Here is a 25,822-nt window from a genome sequence, read left to right as displayed (position 1 = left end):
TTTAACATTTTACTATGTATGAAAGTACCATATACACATAACTACAATATTCAAAGGGACCTAATTTCATTTTTATAATTTAAAGTCATTTTTATAAATGGATTTACAAATCAGGAGTATTTTAAATATAATTTGTATACCATTATTACAAATTATTGTTTTATTTTTAAAACAAAATTAGTTTAGATTTTCTGAAATCAAGCAGGTATCCCAGAAGGTGTTTTTTTTTTTTTATCATTTTCTACTTAACCATATTATTTAAAATTCCTGAAATAGGTGTTGTTTTACTTTATAATGATCATGTTTCCCATGACAGTCTTTCTCTATTTTGTTTAAAAATACATTTTCTTTGATAATTTAGTACATTGGAAATTTATCCTAATCATTTAAATATGGAAGATATAATAGTTTGGTGTTTCCTAAATTGAAAATGAGATTCTTATCACAGAACATTAGGTTTTACACATAACAAATGTGAACTGATCTTTTAAAGAAGTATTAGGATCAACAAATCATTTCAAACTATTTATATTGTTTAGATATTTTGTAGATCTTGAGGAATTTTACATATCCTATATTTTTTATTCATCAGCCAAACAATCCTAACTTCTATATGAATAATGTACTCATTTATCATGTAAAATGACTGCCATCAACATGCCTCTCAAAAACATTTTGCATCATGTTTAAAAGTTTTCTCTGTAAATGTCACTGAAATTGAAAATTGAAATCTATTATTAAATGAGGTCTAAGCTCTCATGACAAAAAAAAAAAAAAACCCAGCTACCATCATTCATTCTTCAAGATATTAGCTGACTCTAGTCTCACATTACTGAAAAGACACTTTTCTAAAGTATTTTCAGGAATTAAAGGATACATTTTTCCTGTCCGGGAAATAAGAAAGGATTTTAAAATAAAGGAAAATAGAATGAAAATCTGGTGGATTAATTTATCAGTTTCTGAAACAGTAGACTAAAAGGATCAGCACCTAAAACACAAATACGTTCTTTTAATGAATTCCCTGGGCAATCCGTTTATCTTTAAGCCCGGAGCCCGCGGGTTAAACAGCCAGGCATTGATGTCGGCCAAACCGTGGGGGGAGGGGAGGCGGGAGGGAGGGGAGGAAGGTGACCGACCCAAAAAGAACACACTGTGTGTGCACCGAGGTGTCAGTGAGAAAATACAGTTCTCTACCTAGGAATACCTGCATTCAGAGTTTAAGGCCCATCTAACCATTTACAAAGTGACCAAAAGGGACTTCAGTGGTACCACCTCCCCACACATTCTTCCGGAAAGCTCTAGAGACAGGTGGGTCATTAAATTCAGATTAAATCAGGAATGTGGTGCTTTGATGTTGGAAGTGAAACCTTTGGGACAAGTGAAACTAGTTAAATAAAATAAATGTATCTGTGTACTTACTTATTTATTATGTCATGTCATGTTTGTAAGGAACAGTCTATCTGGCTTTGAGCAGCACGCCCTGTCCCGGGCTCCAGCTTTCCCTGGGGTCGCCGACCCTCTGGCCACCCTAGGACCCCTTGCGAGACGCAGCCAGGCACCTCCTCTCGCCGTGGTAGAGCGGGGTGGCCGCGGGGGGTCCCAGCCACCTCGGCGACCGAGGGGCTGGCCGCCCCGGCATCCTCACACCTGGTTGTGGTTCCGGCCCTCGCCGCGAGCAAGGCGAGAGGGGCGTGCCCGCCCCGGGCAGCCCGCGTGGAGGGTGGCCGCCGAGGCCGCGTCTTCGGGACCCGCCCGGCCTGCAGCGCGCGTGGCCGGCCACTGGCGGGCTCCCGGAGCCTCTCTGCGCGTCGCGGTGAGTTGGGAGCCGGCGCGGGTTCCCCTCGCGCCCCAGCGAGCCCGGCCGGGCGCTCCCCGAGCCTGCGCGCGGGTCCCGGCGGCTGCCCCGGCTCCAGCCGGCCTAGGATGGAGGCGCAACCGCCACGGCCGCCCGGCCCAAGTCGTCCCCGCTGCGCCGCGCGAGGCGCCGCGCGGAGTCTCAGGGAAGACGCTTCGTCAGCGCCACTCTGCCGAGGTCCTAGGGCCCTGAGACCGCAGCGGGCGGCCGCGGCGATGAGGGCCGAGCGCCCTGGTGCCCGGGGGCCAAGCACGGGGCCTGGAAGCGTTCCCCTCCACCCCGCGCCCCGCCCGGTGCCTCGCGCGGCGTCCCCAGCACCTTGGAGGCCGGCCCTCCGGTCCTGGAGGGGCCTTCCCTGTCATCCGCCCCCCGGTTCTGAGACCCCCACCCAGGACTGGGGAGGCGCAGGAACTCTCTGCACACGCGCGCGCGCGCACACACACACACACACACACACACAGGCGCGCGCGCGCAGGCCGTTGCTATGGAGAGGCCGGTTACCAGAGAGGCTGAGGGCGACAGGTCCCCTCCTCCAGGCCTCCCTTCCCTGCCTGCGCCCCCTCTCCGCCGACCTCCCCCCTCACCCCGCTGGAGCTTCCGGGGCCCCTCCCGCCTCCTCCGCGGCCCCTGCCTGCAACCCCTCCTCTCTCTCCCCTCCCAGGGCCGGGCCAGGGGTCGCCCCAGAGGCTGGAGCAGTACGCCGGGGCCCGGGGTTCCCGGGTGGGCCCACGCCCCGAGGAGGACAGCGAGGAGGGACAGGCATCACCACCATTCGGGTCTTTGCCTGAGGAGGACCCTCAGAGAGTGACGCAAGGCGGGGCACAGGTCTCTGGGCCTGGACGACCGGGAGGCCCAGCTGGCGGCCGAGCGCTGAGCCCCCAGCCAGTTTCCTGAGGGTCTGCAGGCCCTGCCCTGGCTCGGGGCTGCAGGAGCCCGGGTGATTTACCACCTCCCGGCCTACTGGATGTATGCGCGGGTGGGGGTGCACCGCGGGGTGGATAACCCGAGAGAAGCCCAAGGCTCCCCCTTGACCTCCACTGGACCTCATTTTCCCCTTGCGCTTCCCGAAGCCCGGGACGCCCTGGCCCGCGATGAGCTCGGGCCACCTGGGCCTGCGGGAGCTGTTGATGGAGGTGCCACCTCTTTGCCCTGGGGCTCTATGAAGCGCTGAGCTCCCGACCGCTATAAATACCAAATCAAAGCAGAACTCAGCGTAGGCCTTGGGTCATAGGAAGCTGGTCCTTATGACACTTTTAGACAGGCAAGCAGGCACTCGACTCATGTCTGTTAACGACCCCTTCCCCTGAGCCCTGGCCCCGGCGTTTCCCCGAGAGAAGAGCGACGGCGGGGCAGGTCTTGGCGGCAACGCCTGAGGGGAAGGGTGGGGAGGAGACCGGACGCGGTGCTAGCTCCGCCCGGGCCGGCCGGCTGGGACTGGGAGTGGCGAGTGCAGTTGGCCCTGGAGGGGCCCGGAGCGGGCGCCGGGGGGCCGCCGGCTGTGGGGCGGGAGGGGCGTCGGGTTAGGAGGGGCCGCCCTGCTCGGCGCGGGCCGCCGTCTCCAGCTGTCCCGAGCGCAGGAACAATGGTGAGGCAGTGGGAGAGGGGGACTGGGAGGAGGGCGCCAGGGTTTCCAGAAAAGGAGAAACTAAAGAGCCCCGCGCAGACTGTCATCTGCATGTGACAAGGTCTCTCCCCGCTCCTTTCTTTCTTCCTCTTGTTCCTGCAGCTGTGGGCCTCGGAGAACGCATTGTACACACAGATGTTGGGTTTCAGCTCTCGGGTCTCTGCTGCTCGCCCAGGGCGTAGCGCACCGGGGTGCCCCCACCTGTAGCTGAGACTGGGGGTCCAGGGCTGGGAGAGAAAGAATGGGGGGGGGAGAGAGAAGGGCCAGGGGAGCGCGATGGGGTGGCTGAGCGTCTGCGGGAGGCCAATCACAGGGCCCAGCAGGCCTAGTCGCCCCCCAGACTCCAGCAGGGTCAGGGAGCTTGGGGAGGAGCCAGCGAGTGGAGTAAAGCCCTGCGACTCCCCCCCACGCCACCCCCGCGCTCCATTTGCCTGCTAGGCAGTGGTCCAGGCCAGGCCTTTGACCTGTGGAGGCAAGAAGGCAGATGGATTCCACGGTTTCACTGCCGCCTCAGGCCAGCTTTGGGGCTAGAGACCTGCACCGCGCCTGGGCGAAAAGGTGGCAAAGTTCTCACTCCTTCCCGCGTCGGGCAATGCGCTTTGTACGCGAATTGGAGACCTAAACACTTGAGAGTAAAGGGGGGAGGCTCAGGAAGGGCATTTACTCTCTTGTTTTACCAGCGTCATTGACCTGCCTCGATTTGGAAAGAAAGCAAAAGGCACCCCATGGCAAAAGTGGAAAAACTAACTCGAAAGAACAATTTGCCATAAATTTTCCTCTTGCGGAGTTTCGACACCCCCACCCTTCCCATAGCAGAGGTCATGGTAAGGCCATGCGGGTTGACGGTTCTTGCCGAGTCCCCTCTTCCCTGAGCGCTACCCTGAACTTGCCGGGTTTGAAGTGCACTGGAGCGGTGGAAGGGAGGACGGCTGAAAAGAAAGAACAGGCAAAGGCCCGGGCGTTGTACGAATGACTGACAAAGCCGATGTCCATTCATAGTCTCGGGCGGGAGAGGGTGTTCGGAGAGCCGCGGCCCCTTAGCCAATTGCTGTCAGCAACATGTGGGGGGGGGGGAACATCGCTATAGCAACCGGTGGCTGGGCCGCGAGCCGCGCCGCCGCGGGCCGGGTGCGCGCCGGGCCGGATATAAGGCGGGGCGCGGCGGCCGCGCAGGATGGAGCTGCGCGCGCGGCCGGTGGCCCTGCGGGGACTGTCCCGCGTCGGCCCCGCGCCCGTCCTCACTGTGCCCCGGCCCCGAGCGCCTCGCCCCGGGGCCGGGCCAGAGCGGCGCGCTCAGAGCCCGGCGGAGCGGCCGCGCAGAGCTGCCGGCGCCCGCGGGCTCAGAGCGGGTGCTGCAGCCGCCGCTGGAGCCACGACGCACGGCACCTTTGTCTACGCCGGCCTCCCGAGAAGTTTGTGGTCAGAAGCAGGATGGACCCGCTCGTCTGTGGCTCGGGCGCAGGGAAACGGCTAGCCATGGTGATGGCGCCGCCGCTGCCCGCGGCCGCCGCGCCCCGAGGCTGTTCGGCCCGGCGCACGCCCCCGCCCCCCTCCGGCTTGGGCGCTGGGCACCGGCCCCTCTGCAGGTAACCAGGAGCTCGGGGCCGGGGCGCGGGCACCGGTAGGGTTGCAGGAGAAAGGAGAGAGGCTGGGGTGGGGGAGGGAGGAAGCAGGAGGGACCCACCGAGGGCACCGCCAGGCGGGTAGGGAGCAGGGCGCGGAACCAGAGCTTGGGGAGGGTGGAGGGTGCGCTTGGGGGCTTGGATGGGCAACCTGGACGTCGGAGAGCCCAGGGCAGGGGCTAACTCAGACTCGAAGCAGGACACCTGTCAAAGGCTCTGGATGGCGGAGGGAGGTCTGAGGTCATCCCCCAGTGGGTTTTGGTTAAATATCCCAGGGTGACCCGGTTGGTGGTGCAGAGATTGAGAGGGGGTGGCAGCTGTCCTACCCGCCCCCCCGCCCCTTGGAGACTGGCAGGACTGGGCTGGGGCCCTCGTTCTTGGACTTCCCCTGGCCACCCGGGTAGTTCAGACCATCAAGAGAGAGGGGCGTGGGGGGGGGGGGGGGGAATGGAGCACACGCTGATGGGCAGGGGTGTGGGAAAAGAAGAGGCAGCCAGGATGGAGGGGAGCCAACGCGGGGACATTTTCCTCCCGCCCCTTTTGGGGCGCTCTTCACTGTCCTCTTTTGGTCGGGGCTCGCGCCTGTGTGCCATGGGGTGTTTCAGTTAAGGGGCACGGGATGGGTACGCAGGGAAGAGCGATCGAGGAGCAGGTGGGGTCGTGGGTGAGATTGCAGGATCTTTTGAGCACACCCCCCCCCCCCCCGCGCGCGCACCAGTTGGAGAAGGTCTCGGAGTGGCCACCTCCCCTCCCCCAAATGGAACCTGCGCTTTCTCGGCCCCCCGAGGTGAGGCGGCCGCGTGCTCGCGGAGAGAAACTTCTGAAGGAGGGACTTCATTTCCTGCCTTCCTTAACTACCTGTGTGGTTCTGAACTGTAGCCTCCTTCGAGGTTCTAGAGTAGTTCCACTCGAGGCAATCAGACGGACCCCAAAATTAGGGGTTGAAACCACAGCAGACTTGGCTTTTACGGCCGGAAAGAGTCTCCCGCCCTTTTGTGTCACAGTGCGCTGAACTCGCCGCGCTCCACGCTGGACGGTTGGGGGGGTCTCTGTCACAGTCGCCAGGGCCCCGGAACGCACACCCCGACGGCAGCCAAGGACCCTCTCTGCGCAGGTCCCCGCGGGGCTGGCCTGCTGCTCCGGCCTTGCCTCCGGCCCCCTGCCCCTGCGCGTCCTCCCGCTCTGGGTTCCAGTTCCCGAGCTAAGTCCGCAGACGCGGTCCCTCTTCGGCACCCGGAGCCTCACCGCCTGGGGTCCAGGGCGCAGCGTGTCCACGTGGTCTCTGCCCAGCCAGCCTTCCCCGAATTTAGATGCAAGCGAAAGTGCGAGGAGGTAAAGGTTTGTGTGCAGGAGGGGGTGGGAAGCTCATTTCTTTTTATCAACCCAAGAGGAAACGCCCCCCACCCAACCAAGCACACCCACTTGGCTCCCAAGAAGGGGGTGGCCGTGGTGGGGGGAGCGCCGCAGAGACGTGCGCGGTGAGCCTGTGCGGCTCCCGGGTGGATGGATGCGGGCGCTGTTGGGGACCTCAGCCGGTGCCCCACTGCCCGCGCGCTTTGTGGCGGGGAGGCTGGGCCACGACATTGTCCCCTTGGGGAAGGGGGCCGGGCCCTCTTGGAAACCCCTCAGTGCTGTGAGTACTTGCGGCCCCCAGGAGCCCTCGGCCCGGGCGCTGTGGCCTGTCCCGCGCTGCGGCCTGATCTTTCGGACCTCTGTGGGCTCCGGTAAATAAGTGGGGGCGGGGGGAACCGGGCAGGGGAGGTGAGAAAGCCCGCAGTCCGTCCAGCCCGGCAGGGCCCCAAAACAGACCTGTGCTCCAAGTAGCACCGCGGCGGCGGCGGGGTCCTGACCCGTGAGGCTGGTCGAGTCTGGGATGGAGCTTCTTAGCCTCGGAGGAGGAGGATGGGCAAAAACTCCAATCCTGAAGAGGGTTTGGTTCTTGCGGGGAAAACTTCTTGAGACCACGGCGCCTGGGAAAACACCTGACCGAGGAGGCGCGCTACTGCGCGAGTCAGAGCAGGCCTCGGGGACCGATTTGCACGCCGAAAACACGGGTCGGGAGCGGACGCATCAAGCGTATTGGCCGAGTGTGAGTCTGTTGGTAGTAAGAACGCCGGCGGAGAATCTGAAAGATGGCTAGGGGCAGGATTTCTCTTGGGGGGCTGATCTTTCCGGGTCTGTTCTCAGCTGGTCGCTCTCTGTTCTCCCCGAGACAATTTGCTATGTATCAAGCTCTACTAAAAATTAGTTCACACAACGGTAGTTTTCCCCCTTTAAACATAAATCTCGTAAATCTTCTCTGATGTCTTACAACAGAGTAGTTTCCCAAAACTGATGTTCTAGGAGTGCTTAAAGCTGGTAAATAGACAATTTATTATCTTTTGCATATTTATATTTGTGTCTATGCCTTAAAAAATAAACAAATGGCTTATTTTAAAACAGGGTATCCCCACTTACTTTCATTTAAGAATAATTATTTCTTGGACATTCTTTTCTCTTGCCTATATAGGCTTTTTTTTTTTTTTTTTTTTTTTGGCTACTTGAATGGCAGATTTGCAAGTACAATTTCATCTGTGATAGGAACAATGGCTTTCACTTGCACAAAGGATTTCTCCCACCCTGGATTCAGACCGAAATGCCTCTTGCTCTGATAATAGCTTCTGAAAAGATTTTGTAATGCAGAGAATTAATACATGATTATTTCCGCCTGACTTCTCTCATTTATGAGAATTCTGTGGCAAATTCCAAATTAAAAATAGTTCAGTTAACAGCTTTAAAAAATACACTTGAAATATTTTAAGACACTACCCTCCCCCTGTATTTTTAAGTTTGGTCATTCCCATGGCCTGAAAACTATGAAAATTTTTGATCAGCTTTAGAGTCATAGTTACTGTATTTTAGTAAGTACATTTTGGTAAATCTAGCATGAAATTTCCAAATAATTCTAAAATTTTTCATCTGGGAAAGCAAAGACCGATTTGTGATAGCAACTAATTAGTAGTCTCTAAAATCAAATTCTAGATTTTACAGGCAAAGGGATCGTTGCAATCATAGTCACGTCAAGGTGCAGAGGAACATAGGATGAGGCTGGGTTTGCAAAACCAAGTCCTTAGGAATGATACAAATGAAAACATGCACAGGTTAGAAGTTCCATAGTAGGGCGCCTGGGTGGCTCAGTCGTTAAGCGTCTGCCTTCAGCTCAGGTCATGATCCCAGGGTCCTGGGATCGAGTCCCACATCGGGCTCCCTGCTCGGCGGGGAGCCTGCTTCTCCCTCTCCCACTCCCCCTGCCTGTGTTCCCTCTCTCGCTATGTCTCTCTCTGTCAAAAAAATTAAAAAAAAAAAAAAAAAAAAAAAAATAAAGAAAATAAGAAGTTCCATAGTAATGAAATCAAATGCCCGTGCCCATAAGTTTTGGGTACAAGTGTATTTTAAAATTGAAGTCAGTGGCTTAGGCACGGGGCTGCTATTGTTAACTGTTCACAGGCTTGGAAAAACGCTCACTGTTGCTACTGGTCCACAAATATTTGTTACCGTGAAGTTTTGTGTTTGTGTGCTGCCTTAGTTCTCACAACCAAGTTTGGGCATAAAATGTTCTCTTTTTTTTCTCTTTCCTTTTAAGCTTACCACATGGACAGCTAAAGAAAAAAAGTTTTGAAGATATTTTGCCATAAATGGCTCAGAAGACAATGTAAAGGAAGCCCCATGCACCTTCACTTACAAGCACAGATCAAAATAGTTTAAATAGGTCAGGACAACGTCTGTAGATTCTAATTCCTAAGAGCAATTCCACAAATTGTCTCTGTGGTCACATTTATCTTAAATCATAGCTTCTGCAATATTTTACATTCTAAATTCAAGGAGTTGCAGGTGGAAATGGTTGAGTGGAAGAAATATGCAATATTATACCACAGTTTACTGTCAAGATACATCTAACCTGATATAAAATTGACTTAATTATTCCTGATTATTTTTTAAAACCAAACTTTTCCTGCATCTGGAACTTAGCATTAAGTGCTTGTGTGTGTGTGTCTCCTACATCCTGGGGTGCACAGCTACCAGCACTCCTGTGTGACCTCAGCCACCGTACAGTTCCGCTTTTAAAAGACGCCTGACTGTAAATGTCAAAGTCATAAATATTTCAGCATTATTTTTTTTTCAATTCCAAGTCAAGACTGACAGGATGCTTCTAATTAGTCCAGGGCTCTCTGCAGGGCCCAGCCCCAGGACAAAATTTGGGGAAAGCACATGTAGTTCAAGTTGCTCAGCCTTGGGGAGCAGGGACCCAGAAGGGGAGGAGGCTGAGGCCCGCCCCACCCAGGTCACACCTGGAGCAGAACCTCGGATCAAACTCACTCTCCAGTGGATATCAGGCTCATTCTTTTCTCTTAAAGCTGGTGGTTAGCAGGGATTAGAAGTTTTGTTTGTTTTCTTAATTCCACAAAAAGAAAGGAAATAAAATAATCATAAAGTTATTTTAACTCAATCACTATGCCAAAGAGGGGAGGTCACTTTTTTTTTTTGAAAAATTTCTATAAATTTTCGTTTCTTCCGGGATTCTTAAGACCTGACTAGCAACCAGCAACAGTTTTTCCTCCCGCTGGACCCTTCCTCTCCTCGCTGGGTAGGTCGGAACCACTGGGGGTGCAGGGGGGCTGGGCAAGGAAGAGTGACTTTTCCGGTTCCAGCTGAGTAGCCCCCGGCGGGCTGGAGAGTTCCGAGCCCAGCCCCAGGATCCTGTGACCTCGTTGTCACGAGCCCGGTGGGTCCGTCAGCCCTACCACCACCTTCCCTCTCTGGCTCAGACCCCCTGATTCCCCGCCCACGCTCCTGTCACTGACTGCCCCTGCTGTGCGGGCTGGACCGGCCGGCTGTCCACAGCCATCGACCCCTCCCCTGGCTGCCAGAAGGGCCTCCTGGCGGATGGGCTGCCTGGGGTGGGGGGGGGGGGAGCCTGGGCGCCTCCCTCCGGCCTGAGACCACTGTGGCCCTTCTCTTTGGGACAGCTCCAGCCCACGCAGCTTGGAACTAGAGGACATCATAGAAAATGGGACTCGGTGGGCACGGGGTCCCGTCCTTTTTCCTTCCCCGCTTCCCTTCTCCTCCAGCAGCACCTGGGACCCGGAGGGGGATGGTGGTGCTGAGCAACTGGGAAGAGGGAGAGCGGGATCCAGAGAGGAGGGACCCAAGCTCTGGGGGCAGTCACTCTCCTTGACATTTTTCTTTGACCTTTGAGTTAGTTCCACGCCCGCCGCGAAAGGGGCAGCGGTTAGGCCCTGCTTGCTTCTCTACCCCCGCTTGCCGGGCGCATCGTGGGTCACGGTGAGCGTCGTGCCCCAGCCAGCCGTGGCGGCCGCGTTTGGGCCACCCTGCCGCCCTGGGAAGAGCTTCGGTTTGGCCTCCCGGCTGAGTGTCCAACTCGGAGTCTCTCCTTCGCCCCAGACCTGGGCCAGGTTGACGTGTGGACACTGCCACCTGCCTCCGTGGCCTCCCACCTGGAATCGCGTGACAACCGGGCCACCCCGTGCCCCTTACACGGTGAGCCCGCGGGCACCCTGCGCAGCGGGACCCCGCGTCCCCGACTGCCCGGCACCCACAGCCCAGGCCTTGGTCCCTGGCGCGCGTGCGACCGTCTGTCCGGTGCGCACTGCGCGTCCTCTCGGAGCCGGGCTGGCCACCACACGCGTGTGCGCTTCACGTCGCCAGGCAGGAAGATTCAGGAAGTCCCTGTTCCCGGGCGCCGTCAACCACGTGGGCGCGAGGGGTCCTCCCGACGCCTGGGCGGGATCCCCAGAGCTGGCGCTTGGCCTAAGTGAGGACGCGGACACCTCCAGTGGTCTGCACTGGGGCGGGATTGAGGGACGCGTAGTGACGGCTAGGCGGACCCGGCCCAGGCGGGGGGACAGCGGACGCCCCTCCTTCGGCCGCGCCGCCTCCTTTGTTGTCCCTGCTCGGTCTGCCGAGGCGAGGCTGTCCCGCGGGGGGCGCGGGGAGAGCGAACCGTCCTCCTGGAAACGGCCCCACGGAGGTGTCGATTCGGCCTCTTTCGGGGAGGGGAGGGGCGGCCTCCGCGGCCGCGGAACGCAGACGCGGGGCGGCGGCGGAGACCCCGGCCCGGAGCCTCGCTGGCCCTCGGGCGCTCACCGCTGCCGGAGGGGCGCGAAGCAGCGCGCCGCGCGGGGCCGGGGAGCTGGGCCGGGCCGGTCGCGCTCCCTCCCGCCCTGCTGGGCCTCGCTGCGCGGGGTGGGGTCCCTGCGGTTTATTTACCGGGCTCTGGCTCTCACCCCGCCAGGGGCGGAGACAGGGGTGCGGAGGGAACCGGGGCGGCGGGGAGGGGTGGTCCGCGGCTCCCGGAGCTTTAACCTTCCGGAGGCGGCCGTGCCGGCGCGGAGGGAGGGGCGAGCGGGAGGGGGGAGGGGAGGGGTCCACGCCGGGGGCGGCGGCGGGAACGGCCACACCGGCCTCGGGCAGCCCTGCGCGACCCTCCCGCGCCCCCGCCCCTCCGTGTCCCCCACCCCCACCCGGGGGTCCTCCCTCTCCGTCCCTCCCCTCTGCCCCCGTCGTCCCACCCCCTCCGCCCCTCCCCTCTCCCTAGCCCCCTCCCCTCCCTCCCCGCCCTCCGTGAGCCTCCCGCCCTTTGCCAGCCTCGCGGTCCTCCTTGGAGCCGCGCATCCAGGCAAGAAAATCCAGCGTCTTTTCTCATTTAACCCGCGTTTCCATTAACTCAGTCCCGGCACCAGCTAATCCGCGGCACCGAAGGCAAAAGGAGGCTAATTAATGACCAGCTTTTCCAGTCAAGACCGGCGATAATTGCTTTGGTGGCCTTTATGATTACAAGCTAAAAATGGCCCGGCCTGACATAAGAGGCCCTGTGTACACTCGGAGACAGGAGGGAATGAGGAGGGGGAAGGCTGGATACAGAGCAGAAAATTACTAATACAAGACACATAATGAATAGGCCGGCCAGGCATTCATGGGGAAAAAATCCATTTTGTTACCACGCGAAATTAGGTGGTGGAAAGGAGTTTGCTAATTGTTCTCATCTTGTAGCAACCGGGACCGAGGCGCGGGCGTGCGTCTCCATTCATTTACCGAGTAATGGTGGAGGGCGTGCTGGCCGGAGCCGCGCGCGCCCGCGTCCTCTCCGTCTTCCCGGGGCGTTTTAATTGTGGCTAATACACCTGCTAACGAAGCTAACGGGCGAGCAACATGCACCTTTTGCACGTGAAGACTAGTGAAATGCACCCAAAGGATCTCCCCCCCAAAAAAAAAACAATGAGAATCTGATGGTTTGTCTCCCTTACTCTCCACGCCGCGGAGAAGTGAACTCGTGGACCGTCGTGTTCCAAATGCCCTGCAGCTCCTTTCAAGGAAGAGCGCCGAGGTGCGCGGCGTTGGAGTGTGTGTCCCGCGGGCGCGCGCGCAGAGGGGCTCGGGTCGGTGGGGATGTCAAGGAAAGGTTCCTCCAGAGGCGGCCCTCCTGCAGTGTCTCCAAGAACGGGGATGTGAAACTTACCTGCCCCTGATTGTGCTGTGTGCTGTGGAGTTGTTTGATCTCTCTGTGCTCCCGGCACCGCGCCCCCCCCAAAAAAAAACATTGTGGTGCATGCTCAGGATAAACTGCTCTATTTTCCTCACACCTGTTTGAAGAAGGGATGTGCGCTTTTCCTTAAAGCTGCAAATCAGCTGCCAAAGACTTTGCCTTGTTAGGGTTAGAAAAACGGTGGCCTTCAGGAGAACAAGTAATGCTTCTAAGTTTTCTTTTGAAAACGTTGCAATCTGTAGTGTGCTAGTTAGAAATAACTTCCCTCCTTGTTTGAGGGGTACTGTTCCGGATGGCCCCCCGGTGGCTGTTTTAATGCCAGCATGGTGCTGTGCCGAGCTTTACCTTTACCTTGCGTTGGAAAAGGGTGGTTTCCAGGAGGTCGTAATTTGTTAGGTACTAACGTGTGCGCCTTCTCTCCTGTTCTGCAGAAAAGCAAACTCAAGCTTCTGCCACACGGAGCAGAGCAAGAGGACTCGACCCCGTTCATCGTGCTGACCCTGGTCTCTGTCGTGGCCATGGTTGGGGTCCTCCTGGCCTCTGGTGTCATCTACTGTTTGCGCCACACCTCCCACTCCCGGCTGCAGGAGAAGCTCTCGGACCTGGGGGAGCACCCCGGCCCGGATGCCACCAACGCCTACCAGGTAGGGGTTCTGCTGGGTTCTGTTCATCAGTGCGCGCGGTCTGTGGCCCCTCCCCGTTCCCAGTGCTTCATGTAGTCATAGTTTGGGTTCTTTCAGGAAGACGGTTTGAAACTGCTCATCAGCATTCACGTAAATACCTTGTAACCACAGTTTTACTGCTTTGTGTTAATCTTACTCTGTTCTTGGCTCGTCTCAGTTAGCTGTGAAAGCAGGTTGCTCATTAGAAATGTGGAAAAAGTACAAAACATGAATTATGTATTATCTGTTATCTTTCTTAGTTTGGCCGCTGTTAATGAAAAATGCCAAAGTTGCAAGATAAATTGGTTGTGTAGATGTTTGAAGATGTCTCTTAAATCATTGACTTCCTCCGGGTCTTCTATGAAAAGATCCTTTAACCTGACCCATCGCCACCCCCTGCTAGTATTTGGATAAAGTGAAATCTAATGCTGATCAGTGGGAAGTAAGCCGAGGGCGTCGCCATGCGAGTGAGGGTGGTGGCTGGGTGCTGGGACTCCTAACCATTCCAGACACACCTGGAGATGAGTCAGAAGCCAATGAGAATGTGAGGATGCAGATGCAGACCAAACCGGACAGTAAAAGATTTTTGGATGTTGTGTAGCACGCACTTTATATTTAGTGACGTCCTGCAGTAAGAATGAGCAACGCCAGCCCATAGCGTAGACAAGTCAGGGCACAACTCGGTATCGTTCCCATTTGGGAAGGTAAAATACTTAATCATCGTTTTAGAAATTCAGTCAGTATATATTTGTGAAATATTTTCTCCCATTGGACTAGATTCTGTTTCCTCTACTCACATGATTACAATGTGTAATAGGTCTGTCTTGTAAATAAGGCATCATATTTTACAATAATATATAAGTTGACTGTTCAGTCATCACAAGTATATGGGGGGGTGGGGGAGTCTCAAGCTCTTTCTAGAACCACCGTCCCTCCAAACTGTCCTGCGAGGTGCCCTCCAGGAGCTTGTCTGAGCTAGCTGCTTTTCCTCCATGGGCCACCCTGACACTGGCCCACAGAAGGACCTGGGATAAATTTATAAAATCACTATGCTTAAAAGAGACCGAGAGTGGGGCGCCTGGGTGGCTCAGTTGGTTAAGCGACTGCCTTCGGCTCAGGTCATGATCCTGGAGTCCCGGGATCGAGTCCCGCATCGGGCTCCCTGCTCAGCAGGGAGTCTGCTTCTCCCTCTGACTCTCCTCCCTCTCATGCTCTCTGTCTCTCATTGTCTCTCTCGCAAATAAATAAAATCTTAAAAAAAAAAAAAGAGACCAAGAGATAGCTTTCTCCCCCCATTCAAAAATTCTTGGTATTGTCACTGAAGAGAGAAAAGTGCTGGCTTTCTGGAGGTCACAAGGCTGGTCAGTATGATCTTCTCTCATAAAGAAATGGCACCTTCAAATGTGTGGGAGGGCATTTCAGCCCCAGTGCACCGCTCTGCTTCAAAGCAAAAGAAAAATCACGTTTGAAGAAGAAGCCCAGGAAAAAAATGTCACTTAAACTAGTAAGAATTTATCCAGAAATTCTATTGAGCAAGACCATCAGTGTAGGATGCCAGGGCTTCTGGGCCATGTCTGTGCCAGGACATAAATAAATTATCACACCAGTTCTGTTCTGTGTGCAGGAGACGGGAGATCACACAGGGGTGGATTTTTAGAAAGCATGGCGTCCTTTGATACACTTTGAAATTCAAATATAAAATATTGATAGAATGGAAAGGTTGGGCTTGCATGCAGAAATGACTCAGTTTTGCAAAAATACGGGTTGAAATTGCACACTTAGAACTGAGTTTGTGATAATTAACAGAAAAAAATCTTCCCGGTGACAGCTCTAATTAATAGTATCTGTAATTAAAATCATGCCCTTCCAGCAGGAAAATTGTTTGAATTTCTTGGAGTGACCTTTTTGCTATTCCTCCTGGGGGCATGGTGGTTAAGTTGATATTGATTTTATAATGAGCTCTGGTTTGTTTAATAAGAATCTGTAATCCAGACAATAAATGAAATGTGTGCTTTTCTTCAATCCAGGTTAATAAAAAAGGGGGGAAAAGCACAGAAAAAACTTTCCCTTTGAAAATATGATCTAGGAAAATTTGGAAATGAAATTATTATAAAGATTTTGTGATGGGCTTAGTTTTGAAATCACTATGAAATACCTCTCAGGGAACCACTCTGGTTAAATGCAGATGTTTGGCCCAAAGTGGATGGTCCACTGGGGAGAAGATGCTAGTGCTGGAGCTGTTGAGTTGTTTTGGTTTGTGATTAGCAGAGCAGGACTCCGCCAACAGGGATGGGATCTCAGGGCTGTTGCCTCTAGATTTCGCTGAGTCATGTATGAAGGGCTCTTAACCGAGTAGCCGCAAATAGAGGATGTTTGCCTTTGTAAATGAAGCAGGTATTAACTCGGGAATGCATCCACACTAAACTTGGCTTTTCCAGAGCTACCACTGAGACCCCCTTTCAAGCTTCAAGTCTGTCTGAGAAGTTGTTTAAAGTATTGCAAACGTAAAAACAATTTCAGGAAAAGTTGCCTTCACACTGTATTTCTTTTTAAACCATTGAACTTCTGCACTCCGCTAATCCTATAATACAAGTGAAGTTTGGATAAAACTCCTCTTAATTCCCAACACCGGGTGACGAGGAAAATGGAGCGATTCAATATCATGCCTTATTTCATACTCAATCATTTTTATAAACTCTCTGAAAGAGACGAAGGTTATTGTGTACGGAGGTTAGAAGTAGCTGCCTGGGAATGAGGAACGGCAGGCGGTGAGGTAATAAGTTTTATTTATGTCAGAATGTGAACTTACCCTTTAAATGGAGGAACTGTGTTCTTATCAGAACACAAGGAGCCTTTGGGTCCGCAGTGAGGAGGGGGAGCTCAGGGCTGGTGGTCCCGAGGAGGCGCTGGTGGCCTCTGGAATTCTTCCTCCCAGAGAGCCAAAAAGGAGGATCCTTCAGTGTGCGGGTAAACAGCATGGCAGTGGCCTCATTGCAAGAGAGCTCAGGTGGGGACGCCCCACACCGCGGCCCACCCTTTGTAAAGTCCTGGCCCACAGCAGCCCCGGCAACGCACACCTTCTAATATTTGCCCTCCCAGGCTCCTGGCGGCCGATGATGCAGAGGCCCCGTGAGCTCATAATTCATGGTCTGTGGCTTTGGGTTAGTTACAGTGCACTCATGGAGTGTTCCAGAATAATCAGTGGGCGGGCTTGTCTCAAAATTGCTTCAAAACAGTGAATAGTTTGCAGTATTAGGTCCCAGTGCAAACACGTTTAAACCTTTTTTCTCTTCCTCCTCAGAATAGAGCTATTTCATAGAGCCAGCATCTTGAAGCTTAGCTTACATGCGTGTATGTGTGTGTGATATTTTTGTTTGCTTTACCTATTGGAAAATCAAATATTTCTTGATAGACTTATACGTTAGCACTTTCCAAGGGATCAGTCTTACCAGATAATCTATCAGAGTTTAATTTCCTCAAACTTGAAAGAACTAGGTATATTAACTTTCAGAATAATGGAAATCCATTTTGGAAAGGCCATTTTTTTTAATGGGCACCAAACTTTGCCCCAGTGTCTTACTGAACGTTATTTTTTCTTCTAAATACATGAAACATAGCGTATTTGGATTAAATCTGTACCTCATTACCTAAAAAGATAATTTCTTTACTTGTACCCTTTTTTCTCCCCCCAAATTGGCATGTCGGTACATGATATATATGCCGTGTGCACGTGTCTGCTTGCTGCTGGTGTGTGCGGGTTGGTGTGGAAGGAGGTGTGATGCCCAGCACACGACTCCTCGCACGGGAGTCCCGTTTCTGCGGAAGGCCATCAGGTGAAAGTGCCGAAGGAGGCGATGAGATGATTAGAACACATTCCCTCCTCTCTCTCTCTGAGTTTGTTCGATGTTGCATCCGTTTCCCGGAGGGTTTGATCACCTTGCAGCAGGAGTTCAGCGCTCGGCCGGCCCACACCCCCGTCCCCACACGAGTGCACAGACTCCTGTGGAATTTCCATCAAGCCTCTTTTGATGGGTTATTTCACAATACCCAGCACACTTCCGTATCTCTTGGAGGCCTTTGGAACCAGACCCAGAGGAGAGCACGCTTCTGGGCGCAGCGGGCATCCCACTCATGGGTGATGATCAGCGAGTGACCTCCCGTTAGGTGCGAGGTGGCTGTGATTGGGGTGCTCTGTCCACTCCGGCTGAGGGGCCGGTGGCCCGAATGCAGCCCAACTCCTCATCCCCCCTGGGCAAGGGAGAGCCAGCCCCTCCCAGAGGAGGGTGCCTGTCACAAGCTGGCTTATTCTCGGGGGCCTTGAATTAAGGGATCCTTCTTTTTCTAAGGTAGCTTAATCTTTTGTAATTGGTACAATCACTCGTTAGAGAAGCGTTTTCCGATTTAGGTAGAAAAGAGGGAATCTCCTAAGGTTTGCCTTGACCCCACCACAAGCTCCTAAAATAGCCCATTTCAGTCAGCTATGTATCAGTCAGAAAGAACGGCCTTTCTTTGCTTTACACGTAAATTTTCAGGTCAAAATAACTTTTGTGCAACTTCTCAGCAAGAAAATCTATCCTGCTTCATAAAAGGAAAAGTGCCCTCAAATATTATTAAAGAACTTAGGTTTTTATCCTAACCCAGTCAAGCCTGAGAATTGGGATTTTACTAGTTTTGCCTTTGCAAGAAGCTGTGATTAGCACCTCTGTGTGTCGGGAGAGCTCTCTTGAAGCTTTGCAGTCACTGAGTTGATGTTTCATCTGGTCAAGGGGAAGCCAGGCTGCTGAGGGAGAGGCCTTGTCCTGGGGTCCCGAGCTCCTCGATCCCAGAAAGAGGCCCCGGCTTCACTGTAAAGTACACGCCTCGCCACACAGTCACGTGATAACGAAGGAAAACTTGAAGACTTTTGCCTTGCCATGAGGAACGCACCTGTCCCGAGCATTTCGAAAACATGTGTGTGTTTGCGTGTGCATTCAGTTTCAAGTGATCAATTAGGGCCAACAAGCTCCGTTGAATCTTCTAGATTCCTTGCCACCCTGGGTCTGAACGTTGTCCTGTAAGGCGTGAATTGGTAGTGCATTTTCTCATAAACCTTAAATTTTCAAGTCTGCAGTTTCCAAAAGCCGCGGCTGCATGCCCATTCTCCAGTTTCTGTGCAATGTGTCTCCTCAAAAATAGCTCCTGAGATTTGGAAATAAGTCTAGAGGAGGCGGAAGGCTGGAAAGATTGCCAAAAACATATCTAAACACAAAACTGAGACATGTCGCTGTCCTAATATAGCAAGCCATCTCCCTTGATCAAACGATAATAATTAGATCAGACTTAATTGAAAATAACAGACCACTCAGTGAGATATCTGGAAGACAAAAGCTCGGGATGGCTGGTGCGAGGAATCCCAGGGCCTGGATGCTGTGTCTTCTTTTCATTCCCGGGTTGCTGGGTTCTGTTGTATGTTTGTGGCCTGTTAGCGGATCTGGATTTTACCGGAATAACTGTCTCTTAAGAAAGGACAGGCGAGGGGAGGGGAGGGAGTTCCAGCTTCACCTCTGCCGTGTCAGGCCGCTCGCCCTGTGTGGGTCATGTTGTCCGTGAGGGCCAGCGTGGGAGAACGCACCTCGGAGGCTGAGGGAGCCGGGGGTGGCTCATGAAGGTTCACGCTTTTAATCTGCTTTAATGCAGTTTTCTGTCGAAGTCAGAGTGTGCTTCCATATTGCAGAGGCCAGGGGAGCTCCTCCAAGGGCAGCCCGCGCACTCAGGAGGCTCCCGGGGCCTATCCCTCAGTCCCCCACCAGGGCCCAGGGAGGGGCTCTGCAAGCCACACCGGACCCCCAGCGCACCCTGTGCGGCCACGTGGGGAAAGTAAGCATCGGATCATCTGTGACTTGTCCCAGGTCCCACGGCGGGCGGGTGGCAGAGCTGAATTAGGGCGATTTACAGCGTTTAGGCCCCAGGCGAGCGCTCTTCCCACTGCACAGAGTAAGTCAGGGGGCCTGGGAGCACTCGCACACGGGACAGGGCAGGACCTCCTTGGAGCCCCAAACCCGACGGTGCCCCTGCACCTTTCCCTTCGTGGTACGAGTCTCCGTGGGGGAGTCAGGAGTGGTCAAATTCACTTCTCTGCTCGGTTTCTGACTCCTTAAAGACGAGGAGTTTGCCATGAAACCACAGGAAGCATTAGCAAGCACAGGAGATGACACTGGGCAGAAATGGCTTCACCACAGGCTCGTGACGACGGGCCCAGGGTGTCCCCTCACTGGGGCGGCACACTCCGCAAGGACAGGCCTGTAGAGCAGGAGAGGACGGGAGAGGACATCCTTCGTGCTCACCCTGGAGGCGGGGACCGTGCGGAAGGGGCCGACTCCCGGGCCCAGGCACGGCCCCAAGCCAGGAGCTCCTGCCGGGGACCAGGTCTGTCCTCCTCCCCGGGCCAGCTCCCCTGTGTGGAGGGCAGCGCCGTGGGGGAGCCGCGGGCACGCCGGTCCTCCGGCTCCTTTCACTCGGGGTTCACGGCTCAGCTTAAACATTTCTTTCCCGATATTTGCACTCATGGGAAAAAGAGACCATGATCGCTCCATTCCTTCCGGGCCTCGTGCCTCTCTGCGCCCCAGCCACAAAATGGGATGGAAGGAGCTGTGTGCTCTTCACTGGGCTGCTGAAGGTCGGGGAAGGTCACGGAAGTGTAAGTGCATCTCAGTTCTAAATTCTGTGGAAGGACAGTCATTTGTGGCAATCGGGGTGCTGGGGGTAGGGAACCATCGATCGCCTCCCTGCTCAGCGTGTTTATTAATGGTCGTATGCGAACAGCTGCTCTCTCTCCTCTGGGCCCCGACTCAGAGGTGGGCACACCTTCTGAACCAAAACTTAAGACCGTCTGTAAAGAAAGCGTGTACCTGCAGGGAAATCCGGACTTCTGTGAAGTTCGGCGCATTCTGAGGCACACGGTTAGAGTGGGAGCAGGTGTGGAGAGTCCTGCTGGCTTCTCCCCCATGTTTCCAGCACCAGACAGCAGCAAAGCCATCCCTCACATAACCCCAGGGTGAGGGGGACGTGGCTGCACACCAGGCCCACCTCCCGCCCCGCGCACCAGCCGGGGGCCTCGGCGTCAGGAGCCACCCTGTGGCTGCGTGCCCAGAGACGGGCTGCCCTCCGATTCTGAGGGGATGCCGAGCTACTCTGAATAAGGGGTGCTGGCAGGAGAAGCTTACAGCGTAAAGGGAAACATGCAGAATGGACTTCACAGGGATTGAGACCAAAATGGCAGGAGGAGGGAAGGAAGGCATTCAGAGGGCAGGTGTGGGGGCTGGAGAGCGGGTGTAGGATCGTCCCACCATGAAGTACAGCAGGCCTAGACTGCATGCTTCCAGCTCTGAGAGGCTTCTGCGCCGGCTTCCCCGGCTCCCCAATGGGGTGGGGGTGGGGGGCGCGGGGTCGGGGGGAGGCCAGGGGTGGCCCTGCAAAGTGGCCCTGCGAAGTCAGGCTCTCCACCTGTGGGAATGACACACCTACCACGGCCCGGAGTCTGTCTCAGGGTCGGCCTCGTGCACGGCAGCGCTGAGCGGAGTCCGGCAAACATGCCCGGGGTGCCCTCCACTCCGACTCAAGCCCTTGGGGGGCCTTAGGGAGCATACCCCGTGCTGAATGGCATGAAAGAAGGTAAGGCAGGACAGGAGGTGGTGGGGTGGGGAACGATAGCTTGAACCTTCAGAGGTGCACAGGATGTGTGTTCACGAGCAGGGACAGCTTTGCCAAGAGCAAATGCACACTCAGGTCCAGGAGACTCAGGCGGGTGACAGTCTCCAAATGTCAAAGGAGACCATTCAAGGTCATAAGAGGAAGACCCACTCAGCCAGCAGACCCCCTGCCCCGGAGGCACGAGTCCCGCTGGTTCGGCCATCTGTCCTGTCCAGGGGAGGACTGCACGTCAGCATCACTGTCCTCCGAGGCGCCCCCACTCTCCTCCTCCCACCTCGGGGGGCAGCTGCCCACGAGCGGATTCCGTGTCGGCATGTGGGTCACCCTTGAGGAGCGGAGCCACACGGGGCCTGGGAAGGGCTGGATGGCCAAACTTAGAAGTGGCCCAGTGGGTTTCTTTCCAGAAAGCTAATTTCTTCTAATGAAAGAATCACGTTTTCTGTAACAGTAAGGATGGCGAAGACCTTTATTTCACCTTGGAGTTTACACTGGTGTGGAGCATGTGCTTGAGAAGACAGTGCTGTGATGGTCCGCAGGGACCCCAGGGTGGCCCAGGAGGGCTTCCTGGAGGAGGTGAGCAAGAGACGTGCTCAGGATGGGATGTGGTCTGTGCAGTGTCACAGTCATTTGAACAGTAAGGACTTTTCCTCTTACGTTAGAGAAGCTACATGATTGGGTTTCTCTTCTCCATCTACTTAGTCATCCCTAAACTTCATTCCTCAAAATATTTCCGTCTCCATTGGGGTTCTCTGCTTTGGGAGGATTGCCGATAATTAAGGATGGAATCTTGGTAGGTCGTTTCTCTATTAGCAAGTACAAGACGTTCACGCCAATGGTCTCCAGTGAGGAAGGTGACTTGTGAACAAAAGTACTCACTCCAGATTTTCGAATAAACAGCCAGGATGTGAGGACGCTCAGGTCGCGACGTCATCGGCCGCCCCGGCGATCGCCAGGGTCAATCCGGCGGATCTGGCTGCCGGAGCAGGCGTCTGCTTCCTCCCTCTCCGCAACGCGTGCATCCCCCCGAAGCTGCGCTGGTCAAAGAAGACCCCTTTCCCGCAGAGGAGGACCTCGGTCCCAGGCACACAGGTGGCTGCACTCGAGGGCCTCCAGACAAGCTCCACGCAGCACGTGTACAAGGACACTGGGCAGTCCAGGCCCAAGACTCCAGACACGTCCAAACGAGGCGCTGCTGTGCAGTCTGCCTTTCTTAAAGAAAATTTAACAATTTTTAAATTCAGAATTTAAAAATAAAGGAACCAGCAAAATTACATGCCTGGGTATATGTTTGTGTGTGTCTGTGTGTATGATTATTTGGAAAATGGGAAAAGGAAGATTCAGAGATGCTTCTATTAGCAAGTAAGGCCAAATGTTTAAAATACGTAATTCCATATGGTGTTTGGAGAACATGAACATGACATACAGCTTTAAACTTGGACTGACTCTATGGCGTTCGGCCGAAATCAGCTGAAGGAGTTTGGGTGATAAATGCTGGGATTGCTAACTGTACAGGAAGTCAGCACCCATACGCAGCTAGACTTCAGTTCTCTAATTAAAGGCCTGGATTTGTTCTGTAAGGAAGCATTTTATCACTTCCATTTTTTGTGAAGACAACAAAGCAGAAGAATAACCAAAAAGGAGTATTCGTAGAATTGCACCGAGTAGGGGAAATAAAATACAGATTTGTTTGTAAAACCAGATGGTTTTTCAGAAGGGACATTCCACCCGGTCTCCGTGTTTCGGGACTCTCTCCCCATCCCTGGCCTTCCTATCCTCTGCCACATTCAAGGAGAATGAAAATCCTGAGTTTGGTGCCCCCAAACTTTGAAACTGAAACATGAGGGGAAACCAGGACAAAAGCTCAGATTGTCCTATCTGCTGCTTTGAGCTGTTGCTTTTCTGACTGTGGACGGTGGCCTCCCTGCTCCTGTGTGCGGGGCATTTCCTGGGGACGTTGTGAGTCTGCAGATCTCCGATGGACTCCAAGCAGGGCTTGGCTGGTGCCCCGGACCCTCCCAGCGCCTCTCCTCCTGCCAACCCCAGAGCTCACCTCCCATGGTGCTTGCTGGACCCACGGGACGGCACCCTGGCTGACTTCCTCCGAAGGTCAGCACTTGGGCCCTTCCTGGGCACGACAGACCCTCAGAAACCCTGACGGGGCCTCCGAGGCCAGAGCCCTTCATCCATTTCACAGCGGAGGAAATGGAGATGAAGCGGAGGTGGAGAGGGACTCGCTGTCGTCTCCGGCTTGCAGTGGCAAAGCCACCTGGCCCAGGGCTCCTCGGAGCACTCTTCTGGCCTCAGGCTGCCAGGTCGCCATTCAGAGCAGCTTCAGATGGAATAATTGGGCCCCAGAACGATGTGCAGCCTCTGCGTGCGCAGGGAGAGGCAGCTGCGTGGGGGACTGCCCCTGCCCCCGCCCCCAGGCCCTGCCCTTTGGCTTAATTAGGCGCCGCCCCTGCAGAATGGAAGGACGTGAATACCTTTTGTGTCCCTGGCCGGCTCCTCACAGCCCCTCGAATATCCCCTGTGCTTTTCTGTCTCTGAACCTTTGTGCAGACCGCTCCCCTCACACTGAAAGCCCTCCCACTTGGCTTTATCCTTCCAGATCATTCCCATCTGTCAGCCTCTGCAGACCCCACACCCTCACCGAGCCTTCCCGCCCAGCCCAGGATGACCAGCCCCCTTTCATCCGGACCCTTTGTTTTCCCCTGACACTGCCCTTAGCGTCTGTGGTCTCTGTCACTAGCCGTCTATCTGGGCTTCCTTCACCACCGCAGCGCACTGAGACAGGCCTAGTCCTGTTCCTTCCCTGCCGTGTCCTCCTGTGCATGGGAGGCGCACCCTGGTCCCCCGAAATGCCAGATCTGTGTGATGAACACGCAGCACCCGGCAGGGGATCTCTGCTGCTCGGGAAAAGCTAACCGAAGCACTGCACTAAGACACGGATGTGAGCGGCGCCGGTGGGGGGAGGCGCGTGGAATGCTCTCCAAACCTTTATTGGTGCCGGCCGGCTGGCCTCCGGGCTGGTGCCCCGACGTGATGGCGGTGATGATGACAAACGAGGAGAATTCATTACCTTTTGAGCAAGAAGAAAGTTAGGAATGTGACAGACTTTTTTTGCAGAAAACAGCGTCCCCCACCCCCACCCCCAGCCCATGTCAGGCCCAGGTTGCTCTGAAGAGGTGCAGGATTTATTTTTGACGGACTTGGCAACTTTGACTCGTCTGAATTTGAACCACACTTGTGGGGCCGCTCAAGACTGGCTCTGCTCACGGAGGTCGAGCCCACGGGGCTGGAGCTGTGAACTCGGAAGGCACCGCGGACTTCTCGAGAACACTTGTAACTTCCTGGTGGGAGGGTCGCGGGCCACGGGAGCCCCGCACGCCTGGGGCTGGTGTCTGTGGTCTGACCTGCTGCACAGATGCGGCCTGGCTGGGCTGCTCGGGGCTACAACGGCCGCATGCCCATCAGATGGGCCTCGTCCATGGCCCAGCCAGCTCCGGGTTCCCGAGGGAGGCGTGGTTACAGAAGCCCACGTGTGGACTGTCGGAGAAAGACGCTTATTGAAATGATGCACGTCCTTCCTCTGACTTGAGTCTGATATTTATCAGGAGCAGAGCGAAGGGAGAAGATGAGTGGGCGCAGCCCGCTGGGTTTCAGACACATCACACGCTTGTGGACAAAGTTGGATGTACTCATTCATGGCCGTCGTGAGACTGCAGGAAGCCTCCGACCTTGACCATGCTCTTCAGCTGTCTCCTGGTGCTAGACAGTCCCCGGGTGGGAGGATGACAGATGGAAATGACTTCTGTCTTCAAGTTCGGGAGGTGAGATGTGGTTCTCGCCCTGATAACTCGAGGACAACACAGGACGGCCGTTCCTGAGGGCCAGCCGTGGGGCCGGCGCGGCAGGGAGCGGAAGGACGGATGACTGCCGTGGCTCCAAGAGAGCCGAGGGAAGCAGCTCTTTTCCTTCTGACACGGGACTATTCGAAGACTCTTCTGGATTCAGAAGACTGCAGAAAAGTATTTTCGCTTCTATAAGTTAAAGTGTGTCTTTGAGTTTTATTTTGAGAAAACATCTTGCAAAATGGGATAAAATTACTCAATATTCCTTGGCAAACAGTTTATCGTGGAGCTGTTTTGGTTAGTTTACGAATGTTGTGGAACCTAGCCCTTAATGCTGCTGCGCGTTGGACCAGGGTAGCATGGTTTGCAGCCCAAGTGGCTTGAGGGTGGCAGTGGTGGGGGCGGGGGACGCTGCCAGAGCTCCAGGGAACGGGCAGAGTGAGCAACCGTCCTGCCCAAGTTCTGGCGCCCAGGTTGGGATTCACCCTGGAGAAACGTCCCTCCCGTGTGGCGTGTTTTCCCCCAGTCCAAATCACCGAGAAATCCCGTGGAGGTGGCAAGGCGGTGTCGCAAGACGGGCAGCGGTGGCCACGTGTCAGTAGGCTGGTCACATGGAATGAGCTGTGAACTGGGCCTCCACCCAGGGAGCAGGTGTGGCTCTGGCCTAGATGGGGGATGGGCTGCCCAGGGTACCTGCTATGGTTCTGACCTCCGCGGGAGGAGAGGGAGGATTCTGTTTGTCTCTCAGAATTGGCCATGGTCCTGTGTTCCCACAGTGTCCCCCATGTGGCCCCAGTGTCCTTCATGTTTCCCCCAGTGTCCTCCATGGTCCCCCTGGTGTCCCCTACTGTCCCCTAGTGTCCCCCTGTGTCCCCCCCTTGTGCCCCCCACAGAGTCCCGCATGGTGCCCCCCTCATGTCCCTCTGGCATCCTCCCCGTGTCCCCCCCCCCAGTCCCCCCCGCTGTGCCCGCCAGT

At 54.9% G+C, this 25,822-nt stretch overlaps 1 protein-coding gene across 1 annotated transcript in view; it reads left to right on the top strand.

Moving 5' to 3' along the window:
- Positions 1-25,822, top strand: part of PTPRN2 (protein tyrosine phosphatase receptor type N2) — a 628,914-nt gene that overhangs the window by 501,191 nt on the left and 101,901 nt on the right. The window contains exon 15 of the mRNA XM_044920028.1: positions 13,076-13,288. Within this exon, the coding sequence (XP_044775963.1) occupies positions 13,076-13,288 (213 nt within the window). The remainder of the gene's footprint in view (positions 1-13,075; positions 13,289-25,822) is intronic.

Source organism: Neomonachus schauinslandi, chromosome 12, assembly GCF_002201575.2.
Source record: "Neomonachus schauinslandi chromosome 12, ASM220157v2, whole genome shotgun sequence".
Taxonomy (NCBI): domain Eukaryota; kingdom Metazoa; phylum Chordata; class Mammalia; order Carnivora; family Phocidae; genus Neomonachus; species Neomonachus schauinslandi.
This window is presented reverse-complemented; position numbering and strand designations above follow the sequence as displayed.